General features: G+C 35.1%; 1 protein-coding gene across 5 annotated transcripts in view; it reads left to right on the forward strand.

Moving 5' to 3' along the window:
* Window positions 1-15,623, forward strand: part of LOC110443222 (trifunctional nucleotide phosphoesterase protein YfkN-like) — a 28,173-nt gene extending 12,550 nt beyond the window's left edge. For 4 of the 5 annotated variants that reach the window (XM_021487291.1, XM_021487293.1, XM_021487292.1 and 1 more), the window contains 9 exons: window positions 965-1,087; window positions 1,390-1,555; window positions 3,069-3,164; window positions 3,397-3,564; window positions 4,288-4,460; window positions 5,229-5,306; window positions 5,748-5,872; window positions 6,624-6,777; window positions 8,189-15,623. In XM_021487291.1, the coding sequence (XP_021342966.1) occupies window positions 965-1,087; window positions 1,390-1,555; window positions 3,069-3,164; window positions 3,397-3,564; window positions 4,288-4,460; window positions 5,229-5,306; window positions 5,748-5,872; window positions 6,624-6,777; window positions 8,189-8,317 (1,212 nt within the window). In that variant the 3' untranslated portion in view covers window positions 8,318-15,623. Of the gene's footprint in view, window positions 1-964; window positions 1,088-1,389; window positions 1,556-3,068; window positions 3,165-3,396; window positions 3,565-4,287; window positions 4,461-5,228; window positions 5,307-5,747; window positions 5,873-6,428; window positions 6,778-8,188 lie in introns of those variants that run through there. The other variant, XM_021487295.1, reaches the window with a different exon arrangement.
* The last annotated feature ends 852 nt before the right edge of the window (window positions 15,624-16,475 follow it).

The following is a 16,475-nucleotide window of genomic DNA, read 5'->3' on the forward strand; positions in this document are numbered from 1 at the left end:
TCGAATTCCCACGTCTTGGTGAAAGGCGAGTGCACTACCCACTGTGCCACCTGACCACCCTGTCTAATATTTTAAGTAGGAAATATTATGTAAGATTCTTCTATGGAGTTGCTCTCTTTTGTCCATACTGTATGGAATGGTACATGCATTATTATTTTTATCTGTAATTGAATTTATTTTCTTAGCTGATAACTGAAAGTAGTATATATTTTGGAATCTAATGATGAACAAATTACAGACTTATTGGTATTTGTGAGATGAAATTGAAGTTTTCTTAATGGAGTATAACTTCTTTATTACCTGTACAAGAATATTTCAATGTTTTACCTAGAGGTCAAAGGTAATGGTTGTATTAATTACAAGATACATGTAGAAGAATATTTATTTTCTGTAAATTTTGCAAAACATACAACAAAAGTGGTGCATCTGGGGCATCATTTCTTCATTACTGAAGATATATCAATGAAATTTATACCTTTATATAGCATCTTCAAGACACAGGAACAAAGTCACAATGGAAAGTCAGGGATCAATTTATATGTCAAGACATTTCTTAACATATCTTCTCTTTTTTCGTGACTTGTTTTCAAGGTCTACATCAAAATTTGAGTTAAAGGTCAAAATCCTTGAGTTTTTTCTCAACTGACCTTCAGCCTTATAAAGAAACTTCATAGATCTAACGACTTTACTTAACATTGTGTGGCTAAACTCAGATTGTTTGCATTTTAATGTTCAGTAGTCAAATAACATGAACTAAGGTAAATACTGATGACTATAAGTCAAAAGTATGTGTATCACATATGTTAGCTGTGTTAGGACCTCGTATTTTGAAGACAATTGCAGAAGTAAAGTTCAAAGATGAAAGTGGTTTCAAGGGTTAGAAATATTGTTGGGGAGTACTATTTGTAGTGTACCTGTTATTAGATAAATGTGTATTATGTGGTATGATGATTGGCTTGTTTAGGGAGCCGACTTTGTCATAGCTATGACACACATGAGGTGGCCAAATGATCGTCGGCTAGCAGAAGAATGTGACGAAATTGATATAATCCTTGGAGGCCATGATCACGACTACAATGTAGAAATGGTAACAATCTTAGTTTTTGTATTCAGAATAGCACCTTTTCATTTTACTTTTGATTTACAAGGTGTTGTTTTCCATGGCACATTTTATTTCTCCTTAACTTGCTCTAATTACTGAAATATTTGCCTGTCCTCTAAATTGTAATCCTTTATAATTTCTTCGGTGATAAAAGACTGCTTATTTAAGATTTTACAGTTATTTTGATATATGACCATTATGGTAAGTTTGTAACCATGGTGTATGATTGTTTTTATTCGTGGTTGATATGTCAAAGTTTTGTTAAATGGGAGCACTTTTTGTTTAAGGTTAATGGGAAGTATATTGTGAAAAGTGGAACAGACTTCAGAAACTTGAGTAAGATCACAATAGGAAAGGATGAGTCTGGTCTTAATCTGGATATCACAAGGGTTGACTTGGACTCTAGTTGGGAGGAGAACCAAGAGGTCAAGGACATCGTCGGGCAGTTGCTAGGTAAAAAAATATTATTTTTGTATTTTTATCAATCAAGTGACTATTTATATGCCTTTACAAAAAATACAGTCCATCCTTGTTAATCTAGCCATCAACTGTCTGGTTGCCCCACTTTCCAGCCATCATTTTGGTGAAAAAAATTCTCCCAATATATACAGGTAACTAAAAATGGAGATGGCTGTACCCAAAAAATGGAGATGTCTGTAACTAAAAATGGAGACGGCTGTAACTAAAAATGGAGATGGCTGTAACTAACAAGACATCACTTTATGTCAGATTTTATTAATTGACATCTGTAAAAAATGAATATTTTCTCCATAAACTTTAGACATTTGGATATTTATTTCAAATATGAAGTTTGAATTATTTGATATATTATTAGCTCACCTGCTCGAAGGACAAGTGAGCTTATGTTATGGTGCGGCGTCCGTCCTCCGTCTGTCCGGCGTCAACTTTTTACTTTAAACAACTTCTTCTCAATAACCAAAAGGCCCAGGGTACTGATATTAGGCCTGTAGCATGCCTGGATGAAGGGCTACAAAGTTTGTTCACATTAATGACCTTGACCCACTTTCAAGGTCACAGGGGTCAAATATGTTAAAATCTTCAAACAACTTCTTCTCAATAACCGAAAGGCCCAGGGAACTGATATTATGCCTGTAGCATGCTGGGATGAAGGGCTACCAAGTTTGTTCAAATGAATGATCTTGACCCACTTTCAAGGTCACTGGGGTCAGATGTCTTAAAATCTTCAAACAACTTCTTCTCAATAACCAAAAGGCCCAGGGTACTTATATTGGGCCTGTAGCATGCTGGGATGAAGGGCTACCAAGTTTGTTCAAATGTATGATCTTGACCAACTTTCAAGGTCACTGGGGTCAGATGTCTTAAAATCTTCAAATGCCTTCTTCTCAATAACCAAAACGCCCAGGGTACTGATATTGGGCCTGTAGCATGCTGGGATGAAGAGCTACCAAGTTTGTTCAAATGAATGACCTTGACCAGCTTTCAAGGTCACAGGGGTCAAATGTTTTAAAATCTTCAAACAACTTCTCAATAACCAAAAGGTCCAGGGTACTGAAATTAGGCCTGTAGCATGCTGGGATGAAGGACTAACAAGTTTAATCAAATGAATGACCTTGATCCACTTTCAACCTGATGTCCTTGTTCGACATTCAAGGTCACAGGCACCATATGTTTAAATCTTTTAATAGGTTCTTATGAATCAAACACTGATATTCTGCCTGTAGCTGTATTTTAGTCCACTTTTAAGATTACAAATGTGAGATTAATACCAGGTGAGCGATGCAGGCCCAATGGGCCTCTTGTTACAATTTCCAGTGATAACATGGTAACTCCACTTACAGATGAGGCTCTGCTGAAACCTGATAATAAGCAGTAAACCAGGTCAAAGCTTTGAAAAACCCCAGTGCTTATTTTACCTCCATTCTCTGGTTTCTGTCCTCGGGTTTATCACAGGGGAAATATTAAAAAAAATCTTTTCACATTTCAGGACAAGTTGATAGCAAAATGGATGAACATTTAGGGGTGATGGCAGTAGAAATGGATGGCAAGTTTTCTTCCATACGTAGCAGTGAGACTAACTTAGGTTTGTAAAATATCACGATTGACATTATGGGAAGCATTTCATTGAATCCATAACAATTCCCTGTACTAATTGATATGATAATAAAGCTATGTTTTATGCAAAATTCCAACTTAAATAGGTTTCCGTGTGACATAACTTAAATTGCAGTCCATGCTTATTTGATATATTCCTATAAAATCTTTGCTGACTGATAAACGATGGTCATATATGACAATTGGTTTAATGTTTCTAGGTAACTTAGTGACAGATGTCATGCTAGAAATCTCAAAAGCAGATGTGGCATTGTTGAACTCGGGAACTTTCCGTTCGGACAGAATCCATGACAAGGGAGAATTCAAACTGAGAGACTTGCTTACTATCCTTCCACTAGTAGATCCTTTGGTTGTGTTAAAAGTCACAGGTAAGTCACGTTTATGTACCTGTGCCTTTCTTATGTACTTCTGTGATTGATTGATAGGTTTTACGTCCGCTTCACTACCGAGTAGTTCGGTTATCCAGCAGACTTGTACTTCTGTAATGACTGGTAGAATATATACTGGTAGTAGTATTGATTTCTATTTGGGAAACCCTAAATATAGAACGAGGCCAAGGTACTGTGTTGAATAAATTATTTAATTTCAGTCAGTACTAGTTAAGTCTTACATCAACCAACAACGTCCACCTGCACAGCATCACCTGATCATCACTTTGACAAATAGTCATGCTAGCTAATTTAGCACCTATAAATACTGGGGTCATACACATGTACAGTGTATTATGGAAAGTGTGCACTTCAGAACCGTCAGATTTAAGTTTTTGTAGTGTTAGAGTAGCCATGTTTATGTTAGTTTTAGAGTTTTAGTGCTAGTCATAGATTAGTTAGAATGGAGACTGAAAGTGGATGTAGTGTAAAAGACCAATAGCGGGAATGTACGGAAGAGGAATGAATGTGCCATGAACAGGAATAAAATCATTTTTATTACCAAGTTATTTGGTGTGTTTTTCACCTGTTTATTTTTGTGTGAATTATATTACATAAAATAACAATAAAACCTAAGTGTGCTGTTCAAACACATGAAGATTTTGTTAATAGGAAAAAGGAGATATATATGTGTTTGAGTTGTTTTTTTTATATCTTTCTTAGGAGAGCAGATACTGCAAGCTCTAGAAAATGGAGTTTCTCAGTATCCAAAGCTTGAAGGCAGGTTTCCACAGGTGTCTGGTATGTCCTACGGCTTTGACCCCAGTAAGCCTAGCGGTAACAGAGTGGACCCAGCCCTCGTCAAAGTACAGGAGGATTATCTAGTCCTCAATAAGGTAATATAAAGCAGATTTATAAAATTTCAATATTCAATACAGATGTCAGGTGATGTGCAAGTATTTTAATTTCTTTATCGAATTTGTCCGTGATTTCAATTGCATATTTTTATTCTTACATCTTTGATATTTCACTGACTTTTTATGAAGAAATTTTAATGGAGAAATAAATCTGAAGAAAACCTGAAAACATTTGTGAAAAAAATAGCTATAATGCAAGTTGCATTAGAGGTGAAACTAGTCAGTCAAATAAACTTATAAACCCACTTAATCGGTGAAGCTTGAGTATGTTGTGATTATAATCTTACTTTAGATGTATAATGCAAATCAGTCGCGGTACAGTGTTTACAAAGGATATCTCATATGTAAGAATGTTTGTGGGACACAGCCATACTTTTTCCTTGTACACTTTTTTAATGCTCCTGCCATTTTATGGAGGGGAGAGACATTTAATGTTACCCATCCTATTCCATCCAACTGAGCCTACTCCTATCACGATTCATTGACATAACTCTACAGACTTCATTTCTTGACAGATTTTCAATAAAGTTTATACAAAGATCAAGTACAAGAATACCTCAGATGAGTTTTCAGGGTCCCAAGGTCAACACCAAGGTCACTGTTCCTATTTATATGTTAACCATGGGGCCATGGGGTCATTCATGTCTTACAAACATCTTCTAGTTTAATATAAAATAATATGAAACTAAAAGAGACCCATCAAAATACTTTCATTTGGAGATATCAGATGATTTTTTTGTCTTTCAGATTTACAGTTTGTGTACTAAAGAATATATCGCAATGGGTAAAGACGGATATGAAGTTTTCAAGAATTGTGATGTCCTTGTAAGTTGTGGGCGCAGATTGTTTTAACATTTTGCACCTTTGTTCCTGATTTGGTAATGATTTAGGCCGGATAATTTACCCAGTATACATATTTACTTTCAAAATACATTGACTCAATAATATTTTTTGTCCTGCTTTACCAGGTCTGGCTCAATTTTATGGATATGTAAATAATAAAACATTTCATTTTCAATCATGTCTATTTTAAGATTAAAACTAAAATGTCCTTACCCTATTACATATAGGTAAAATAAGGTTTAACATAGTTTGATGCAATCTGGAGAAAACAAAGTTCAATTTACCCAGTCAAGATGATGTATCAAAGTTCAAGACGAGTACTAATCCACAAAAAATAAAAATAAATTCATTTTGAATAACTTATTGAAATAACAAAAATAACATGCTCATAAAATCATTAACAGTATTGTATCTGTATGGCAGGTGTCATCAGAACAGTGCTGTACATTGAGTACGGCTGTACGGAATCACTTTGAGTCTATCCTTATCAAACAAGGAATCAAAACCTGCAAGTCAGGACATAGACAGAGTCTCGTTAGCCTTGTCAGGTAAGTCCCATTCAAATTGTCACAGACAGTCTCTTAAGACAATGGGTCAAAGGTTTAATAATTATTATATTTTCCCCAACTTTATCTTCTTAATAGTTGAACACTTTCTTGAGACTTAGGTTTACTTTTAGAGAACTTTCTGTTTTGTACCTGTAAGGTCTTTCTGGACAGCAGCATTGACTTTCCCATTTTCTGATGTATCATTCACATTGTCTGATGTTCCATTATTTATTATGTCATGTGAGATTTGGTATATAATTGTAATATTTTTCCCAACCATATCTTCTTAATAGTTGAACACTTTCTTATGAGAATTACATTTACTTTCAGAAAATATATTTTGAAGCACTTTCTGTTATGTACCCAAGGTATTTCTGGACATGAACATTGACTTTCCCATTTTCTGATGTCCTGTTATTAATGATGTCACATGAGATTGGGTGACTGTATTATGATATAATTAGAATCAGGCTGTTGTTTTGACTCTACAGGAAGAAAATCCTGGTCCACAGTGTTATGATATAATTAGAATCAGGAAGTTGTTGTGATGCTACAGGAAGAAGAGCCTGGTCCACAGTGTTATGACATAATTAGAATCAGGCTGTTGTTGTGATGCTACAGGAAGAAGAGCCTGGTCCACAGGGATATGATATAATTAGAATCTGGCTGTTGTTGTGATGCTACAGGAAGAAGAGCTTGGTCCACAGTGTTATGATATAATTAGAATCAGGCTGTTGTTGTGATGCTACAGGAAGAAGAGCCTGGTCCATCAGAAGAGTAAGTCAATGGAGTGTGTCAACTTACCTAGCCGCCTGGTGCGTCAAGCCAGCGTGCACGAGATCGAAACGGAGCAGTGTCAACTCGCCCCGAGGGTTGAGAGGCGCATTTTCACCTATGATGATGAGGTGAATATTTAATTTTATTCTATAGTACATTTTTGAGTCACCTGAGCTTTAGCTAAAGTGACCTATTGCTATCCGTCTTCGTCAGTCGTCGCCTGTCGTCTGTTAACATTTTACGTTATCAACTTAAGCTGAAATACTGTAAAAGGGATTTCATTGAGATACTTCATCAGAATGTTACTGACAACTCCCTGACCAAGTGTTGTTATTATTCGGGTTGATCAGAAATCCAATAGGGCTGCCAAGGCCGCCATTTTGAAAAACTATTTCAAACTTAAAGTCAAGTTCATCTGGGGTGATTTAACTCAAACTTAGTAGGAATGATCAACTCATGGTCCTGACAAAGTGTTGTTATTTTTCAGGTCGATCAGAAATCCAATAAGGCCACCAGGGCGGGCCATTTTGAAAAACTATTTCAAACTTAAAGTCAAATTCAACTTGGCTGATTTAACTGAAATTTGGTAGGAATGATCACCTTATGTTCCTGACAAAGTGTTGTTATTTTTTGGGTCGGTCAAAAATCCAATATGGCCGCTAGTGCTGGCCATTTTAAAAAACTATTTCAAACTTAAAGTCAAGTTCTCCTTGGCCGATTTAACTGAAACTTGCTAGGAATGATCAACTCATGGTCCTGACAAAGTGTTGTTATTTTTCAGGTCATTCAGAAATTCAATACGGCCGCCATTGCTGCCATTTTTGAAAAAAAAAAAATCAAACTTAAAATCAAGTTCTAATATGTCGTATTTACTGAAACTCAGTCTAGGAATGATCAACTCATTTTCCTGACAAACTTAACTTAAAGTTATACTTAACTTATTTTTACTCAAATTGACATCATTATCTCCACTTCATATTTCAACAACAAAAATGAATACTGTAGGACTCAGGGGACCGTTAAGGCTCATGGGCCGCTTGTTATATTTTATACTAATTCTATTCCATTTATTCATTTCTACCATTATTCATCACAATAATACTTTCAAAACAGCTTAGAAATATTGATATTTAGATTAAACTTTTAAGCCCATACAATTAATACATTTGAGATTGTTGTTTTTCTTATTCATTGAACTTTAACTTTAAATTCCTGCATTTGTGTAGAATTTACTTCTTAATTTGGACTAAATTTCGTGTTTGAGATCTATTTTGTTTTAATGTTCATCGAAATTTAACCCGAAATATTTTCAAAACTGTTTACAAACTGCAGGTTTGGATTGAATTGTGACAAAAAATATGGATAGTGAAATAATAGGATGAAAAATATTGCATTTAACAATTGTATTGAATCTCGTATAACATAACACTCAGTACATTTTTGTATTTTGTAGGTTAGGTTTCCACCAGTAATTCTTGTTTCCACATGTAACGTAATACATGTAGAACAACATCTTTTATTTTCAATTTCCATTTTCAGAGAAAACAGATTCTGTTGGCGTCCAGGCTTGAATCCAGCCACAGTTTACGAGATTCCTGTATACGAGAGTCTTCTCTCGAAACTTCAGCCAGCACTGACCTGGAGGAATTGGATTCCGACTTCTACTAAAACATGTATACAGGCATGGTGCAACTAACATCAAAAAGATTGCCTACAAAGATAATCATTGTCAAGTCCATCTAATGTGTTCTGGCAGTGAAATTATTTCCGACAATGTAAAAAAAGTTGCCTAATAGAAAATTAATCAAGACAGTTGTATTGTTCAGGGTGCCGACTATACTGGTAACTTGCCTGTTGTTTCTAACTTTACTACTATAGTAGATACAGGCCCTCATGATATACAATGGGGATATATATGAAATTAAAGGTAAAGGGGAAAATTTCACTTTTCTTTTAGTAAACCAATTTTTGTTTTACACAGAAAAAAGTGATTTTTTTATTATTATTTCTTGTTTCCTATGTCAGAATCATTGTTATTGTAGAAGACTAATTGATTATACATGTGAAAGGTAGTGAAACTTATATTTCACACTTTTTGGCCTTACAAACATTTTGTTTGATGATTTAGCTCCTCTTCTAGCTCCAAGGCCTGTACGTTAGTTGAAGAATGACCATGTAAGAATGATGATGTTGAAATACAATGTCAACATGAAATGTTGTTGAACAAATGTTTCAGATGCTTTGATAATCAGCCATGCTTTGTTCATTAGCAATTAATTAATCACATTAAATGTTATTCATCTGTATAAGTTAACACACGTTTTGTTTAGCCACATTGAAAAATCATTGTGTTAATTTTGTTCATATATATATGCAATTGAAGAAAAGTGTTTCAGAGCACTGCCTGTTTGTTAGAGCACAGGCACCAGCCATACAGATGTAGAAGTTGTAGATATAGTACACACGTATGTCAGGAGTATGTGTTCCAGAGCACTGCCTGTTTGTTAGAGCACAGGCACCAGCCATACTGATGTAGAAGTTGTAGATATAGTACACACGTATGTCAGGAGTATGTGTTCCAGAGCACTGCCTGTTTGTTAGAGCACAGGCACCAGCCATACTGATGTAGAAGTTGTAGATATAGTACACACGTATGTCAGGAGTATGTGTTCCAGAGCACTGCCTGTTTGTTAGAGCACAGGCACCAGCCATACTGATGTAGAAGTTGTAGATATAGTACACACGTATGTCAGGAGTATGTGTTCCAGAGCACTGCCTGTTTGTTAGAGCACAGGCACCAGCCATACTGATGTAGAAGTTGTAGATATAGTACACACGTATGTCAGGAGTATGTGTTCCAGAGCACTGCCTGTTTGTTAGAGCACAGGCACCAGCCATACTGATGTAGAAGTTGTAGATATAGTACACACGTATGTCAGGAGTATGTGTTCCAGAGCACTGCCTGTTTGTTAGAGCACAGGCACCAGCCATACTGATGTAGAAGTTGTAGATATAGTACACACGTATGTCAGGAGTATGTAGTATTGACTATGATGCATAAAAGGTGTAACAACCCCTGTGTCCTGTTGTTACTTTTTAGTGGATTGTCTAAGTGGAAACATTGCAGTGTAGTTACTCCGTGGTTCTGAGGGACTATTCTGATGGGTAGCCCCCGGACCAGTGGGAGAGTACACAGAAACATTGCAGTGTAGTTACTCCGTGGTTCTGAGGGACTATTCTGATGATTAGACCCCGCACCAGTGGGAGACTACCCATAATTGAACCTCAGTCATCTGCATGGCAGACCAGTGGCTCCACCACTTGACCAATCTCTGTCAGATGTCAAATAGACCTGTCCTTCAAATTAAAAGAGAAAACTCCATCTAGGGAGACACAAGCAGATTATCTATACTAAAGCTCTGAGGATTACTCAGTGATCTTTAATTCCCATTCCTATACATCTGATTATACCTCAGACCATTACATCAGTTTGTCAGGTCTCTTTAGTAATTGTTTTGTTTTGTTAACTTTTGAAACATGTACAATTATTTTGTTAGATATGAATTAAAATGTCCAACTGCTGTGTATTGTTAAGTTTGTAAACATTTTAAATAAGTAATTTAATCACCTGTATACAAGAGCATTCCATGTGATTGATTTTTACCTATAGACACCTATCCACCTGTATAATATTAAAGCTTACCTGTCATGTAGGGTCAGTTTGATACCTGTCCAGCCATTATTTGTTATCCACAGATATATAACATAGCAGAATACTGTTCCATTGTTTTACAATGAAACCATATATTAATCAGCTACCAATGTACCTCAGGACTTCCCAGTCGCCTTTATTACCACTTAAGTTATGTAATGTAAATTTTATACATGTATAAGAATGATTCTAATTTTGCCGTTAAAGTTTTTGTATGATACCCTCTTTTTATAGTTTTTGATTTTCTAAAATTGCTTTTATGTCTGTATATGATCCAGAAGCTATTTTACTGTTTTCTTTGTATGTCCAAGTAGCAATGTACTATTTTTTGTGCATGATCCAGCAGCTACATGTATTTTACTCTTTTTGTGAATATCTTTATATCTTTTAACTATTTCTATGTGCGATCCAGCAGATATTTTACTATATTTTGTGTGTCTAAGTATTTTTTTCCTATTTCCATGCATGTTCCTGCAACTTTTACTCTCTCCTGAACACGATCCTGTAGCTTTTACTCTCTCCAGAACACGATCCTGTAGCTTTTACTCTCTCCTGAACACGATCCTGTAGCTTTTACTCTCTCCTGAACACGATCCTGTAGCTTTTACTCTCTCCTGAACACGATCCTGTAGCTTTTACTCTCTCCTGAACACGATCCTGTAGCTTTTACTCTCTCCTGAACACGATCCTGTAGCTTTTACTCTCTCCTGAACACGATCCTGTAGCTTTTACTCTCTCCTGAACACGATCCTGTAGCTTTTACTCTCTCCTGAACACGATCCTGTAGCTTTTACTCTCTTTCTTTGCATGCTCTAATTGCAATAACTATTTCAGTGCATGGCAAAATAGCTATTTACAATTTGTATGCATGCTCCAGTAGCTATTGAATATTTCTGTGTGTTTTCTGATTTTTGATGGAATGCTTATGATCTAATGGTGCAGCATTCGTCGTTTGTTTGTCAACTTCGGTTTTAAAACTGAGGGTCCCAGGGTCCTGATATTTGGCCTGTAGGTTCCTTGGATGGAGTGCTATGTAGTTTTGTCATATAAATTACCTTGTCCTACTTTCAAGGTCACATTGTTCAAATATGCTAACAAATTTCAAGCAACATTTTCTGAAGGACTATAGGTCTAAAGCCATGATTCTTGGATATGATATTAAGACCAGCGGTGCATGTCCTGTTTAGATCAAAAGATAAAGTTTAAGATGTGACAGGAGTGAAAGGTTAACATTGGTTGTAATGGGTAAAAACCTAAAAGAATTTCTTAAGTCCTGCATGTCCCAGGTTCCTAATGTTTGGCCAGTATGTACCTGCAATGGAGTGCTATACTTTACTTATATCTATGACATTGACCTAGGAGTGCTATAACTTTACTTATATATATGACCTTGACCTAGGAGTGCTATAACTTTACTTATATCTATGCCCTTGACCTAGGAGTGCTATAACTTTACTTATATCTATGACCTTGACATAGGAGTGCTTTAACTTTACTTATATATATGCCATTGACCTACTTTGAGTTTACAGGGGTCAATTATGTTAAAAGATAAAACAGCATAACATGAGAATCACAAGCTCTAGAGCTAGGATACTTGTAAATAGTATGATGACCAGTAATGCAAACATTTTTGTTAGCCTTTCAGTCATAACTTGGAAACGGTTGAGATCCCCATCATATAACCGTTGCTCTGCTTACTGGGCATGAAGAAAAAAATACAAGTCTGCTACCAGGATTAGCTCCAGGATCTGGCCCCACCCCATGAGACTTATTCTCAGGTAATGAAACCATTGAGATCCCAACCCTATAACCATATGTACATGCATACAGATCTAAACCAGATTTGCTATGAAGCATCCTTGGGACCAGAGAGATAGAGCCTGATATGGGAAAATATTCATAATACTACTTTCAATGAGAAAATTTTGCCACAATTGCTTATATATCCAGGTGACTGATACAGGCTCTCTGGGAACCCTTGAAAAATAAAAAAGGGTCACACGCAGATATCAAAGTAAAATGGTGGCAATAAGTAATGGTGCTAGTTGTTGAAAATGTTCTTTTACATATTTTGTTGTCAAGAATATTTTGATTTTTTAAATTTGAGTAACAAGTATTTGTTCAAACAGAATATCCTGATGTCAAAGTTGAATATACAGCAATAACTGATATTTAGATTTTATTATCTTTTCCTTTGCAACGCTTGTGTAGCAAGCATGACATGGACAAAAGGAGTGCATTTAAGTCGATCAAAACAGGGACAATATGGCATGTAGATTAAATGCCAAGATCACTTGTCATGTAGTCTTGTAGTGTTCAACTTCAATGGGCATTAAAGTATGTTGTGTTCATCACCCTTATTTTATGGCATTGACTTTTTGTTTATAATACTTCTATGAAAAGAGACATAGACATCTGAATATTATCAAAAAGACTATTACTACATTGTTAATTCCGACAAAAAAGGCTGTTCCTCAGTTCTGAATACCATCAACAAAGGCATCACTTCAGAAAAGCCATTTATAGGTTCTGATAACTGTCAAAATTGCTAATCCTAGATTCTGGGTACCTGAACAAGTGTTTTTCTAGATTCTTAATGCCACCAAAAGACAGTTTCTTAGTTCCGAGTACCATCAATAAAGGCTAATCTTAGGTCTGATTAGTATCGGAAGGCCTGGGTCCTGAAAATACCATTAAATGGGTGTTCCTTTATTCAATTTTTTTTTACAAATATTGATAAAGAAATTAACAGATGAATGATGTAGGACAGTAGACCTTATGTATGTAGAATATATTACTGTAGTATAAACACTTCTGTTTATGTATTCAATGAGTATTAGCTGTAATAAGATAAGTAAACACTATTTGTATATATCTGCTGTTTTACATTCCACAGCAGTTGTGTAAGCTATGGATATTAGTACTTATTACATTATTATTTAGATATTAGTACCTATAACATTATTATTTAGATATTAGTTCCTATTACATTATTATCATGAAAATATATCTCTGGTATACCATTACAATACGATAGTCATAAGTCTTCCTGTACATTGGTGAAATTGTTGTTACTAAATAGATTACAATATTGATATTACTAAAATAAATCAATGTTAACAGTATTCTTGAGAGAAAAAAAAGATCAATATCAAACAATATTGATATATATTCATGAATATAACAAACTTAGATATGTTTGCCGAAATAAAATTGGTTAATTGGTTAATATAAATTCGTAAATAAATACAACACTGGTGGGTATTAATTAATAAAACAATGATACCTATTTCTTAATTGAAATATACACTGTTGATACACACTCCTTAATTAATGCATTCCTAAAATCATTTCAGATATCATTTATGATATATTTCCTGATTCACAATGCTGAAACATATTCCTAAATAAGGTATCATGCTGGTACATATTTATAAGTAAAGTACAATGTTGAAACATGATCCTGAAAGAAGCGTGTTCTTCAAATACAATGTTGAAAGATATATACCACCTGATAACATTTATTCTTAATATGGTTTTGTTTTTTAAAACAAAAGGTTGAGATGTTTTTGGCAAATAAAGAATAATGTTGAAATGTAGTCTGAAATACAATTTAACACTGAAATGTATTCATAAATTAAGATCAATGCTGACACCTATTCCTGACCTACCTGGTGAAGCATCATGTTAAAAATTGTTCAATATCGATAAACATTTCCAAAATATAGTGATGCTTTGGCGACTTACAATCCTAAATAATATTCAATGTTAAAACATATACCTTAACTTAAATACTATTTTTTTTGTACATATTTCTTAATATAATAGAAGACTGATATGTATTCCTAAATTAATGCATTTTTGAGGTAAGTCTGGTGTTGATTAATTATATATATTTCTAAATGTAGCAGAGCTGAAACACATTCCTAAATAAAGCATATCATTAGATTAAGTACGGTCTTAAGCATATGAAAATATCAAATTTAGTAAAGTGATAGTTTCCCAAAGTGGTAAATTTAAACTAAATGCATACCAAAACAAGTGGAATAATCATAAGGTTGTGCTAGTATTGAAACATATTTATAAACAATTTACCATTAAAAGATATTTTTTTAAAACCACACTCTTGATGCATATTCAAAATAAACACAAGATAATACCAGAGTGTGACCAAAACCATATTGGAACTCAAAATCAACAAGACTAGTGCAGAATATGAATAAAGGGAAAAATTACCTGCAGACCCTTAAAAATGATCAAGAATAAAACCAGGTGTTCCGAAATAGCACCTTCTGCGGCGTTGATGATATTTGCTATGTAGTTCTAGGTGAAATCAAAGTAATGTCATGACGAAATCAAAGTAATGTCATGACATCAAAGTGAGAATCAGGGTAGTGGCAACAAAATCACAAGGCAGCCTTATGAGCATAATCAGAAACATGGACCTTCATATAGCACAAAGAAATATAATAGTTTCCCAGCGAAGTCACGATGGAGACCTTAAAACTTACCAATGGTCTTCATCAACCTGAATTTCTCATAACCTTATACTGTAAGTTTGTCGGTCAGTAGTTAACATCTATCACGGAAATCGTGATAATCATAGCGAGCTCTGCATCCCTTGTGAATGTGCTACGTATATATGGCCGTTGATGGGAGAATCGAGATACATGTTTATTTATATATATCACAAAACTATACTATAGTCTGTTCACTGAAATAACACTGCCTTGTTTACTGTAGATTAACATATTGTTCTCTAAATGTGTTTGGTGTAATACAATGTATTATTTGCTTATACTAAAGTGTGAATAACTCTTTTTTAGCTCTGTCTGGCAATATCACCATTAAGCTATGATACATGGATTTCGTTTTGCATTGCATTGTTCGTCATTTCTTTACAAGTTGGATTATAATTAAATATTAAATGCTTGGAATTAGAAAGATTTCAAGCTGCACTTTGGTAAACAAAATGTGTTTTGAAAGTACGACAGCATAAAGCAACGAATATATTAAATTTATATTGTGTCTTGAATGGAGATTGATTAATTTGCAAAAGCTTGTTGATGCATAATGAATATAAAAATGAATACAGTTGATTTTATGATTGTTTTACCTTGAGTATTTTTTTTAATCCATTAGCTGATGGCGCCAAGCGGGTACATATTTTAATTCCAAAACCTGATAACAGGTATATAATTAAACATCTTTTTATCTGTATATCGATTGCATATGTTATTTTGTACATTAAATATATGGTACATATCAAATAGTGACTTTATTATTTGTTTTTCAAGAAATATAAATATTCTGTGCAGCACAGGCTGTATACAACACCTTACCTTTCTGGGAAACCCGGTGGATTCTAGGAAAGACTAGATGGCAACCAAGAATAGATTGGTGACACTGGAAAGACAGGTGACAATAAACAAACTGGCCAGAGGCAAGAAGGGGTAGCATCCCAGATTGCAGTCTCCGTGAGAGGACACCCATTATTCACCTACAGACTCCATTACAGATGAATACCATCAGTCTTCCGAGAGGGGGAAGGATGAAAGACTCAATAGGATGGATGCAACAGTAACGACACGGCTTATCCAATCGACTTTGACTGGAAGGAAAGCTGAAACGAAATGTAGGTGCAGTAAGGTCTCCAAGAACCTTTAGAGCTTGCACATCCATCAAGCAAAAACTGTGTGGGCGCATGGCAAGTCGGCAGCAACGCTCAGGTTTTATATCTGGTCTGAGACGATGGAGGATCCTAGTCAGGAACAAAACCACAGTACTTGGGACCTCTCGGCGACTGTGGAGCTTACTATGAACACACATAAGTCAGAAATGGAGGTTCAAGGAGAAGTATTTGATAATGATGAACCACAATCAGCTTTAATAGAAATGCAGAGTGACCCAGATACAAACTCGGACTTTCTGCACGCAACCTTTACAGCAGCTCACAAGGATGGATTGCCAAGGAAGCCATGAATATTCTGGCCGAAGACTGCAGACAAGAAAGTCTGAGAAGATCTAGATGAAGACCTTCATGAAATACTTGAGACAACATTTCAAGAGACAGCTGAACGAAAAATGGAATCCTTAACAAGACTAGTTTAC

This window comes from Mizuhopecten yessoensis, unplaced genomic scaffold (assembly GCF_002113885.1).
Source record: "Mizuhopecten yessoensis strain PY_sf001 unplaced genomic scaffold, ASM211388v2 scaffold716333, whole genome shotgun sequence".
In the NCBI taxonomy this organism is placed as follows: Eukaryota; Metazoa; Mollusca; class Bivalvia; order Pectinida; family Pectinidae; genus Mizuhopecten; species Mizuhopecten yessoensis.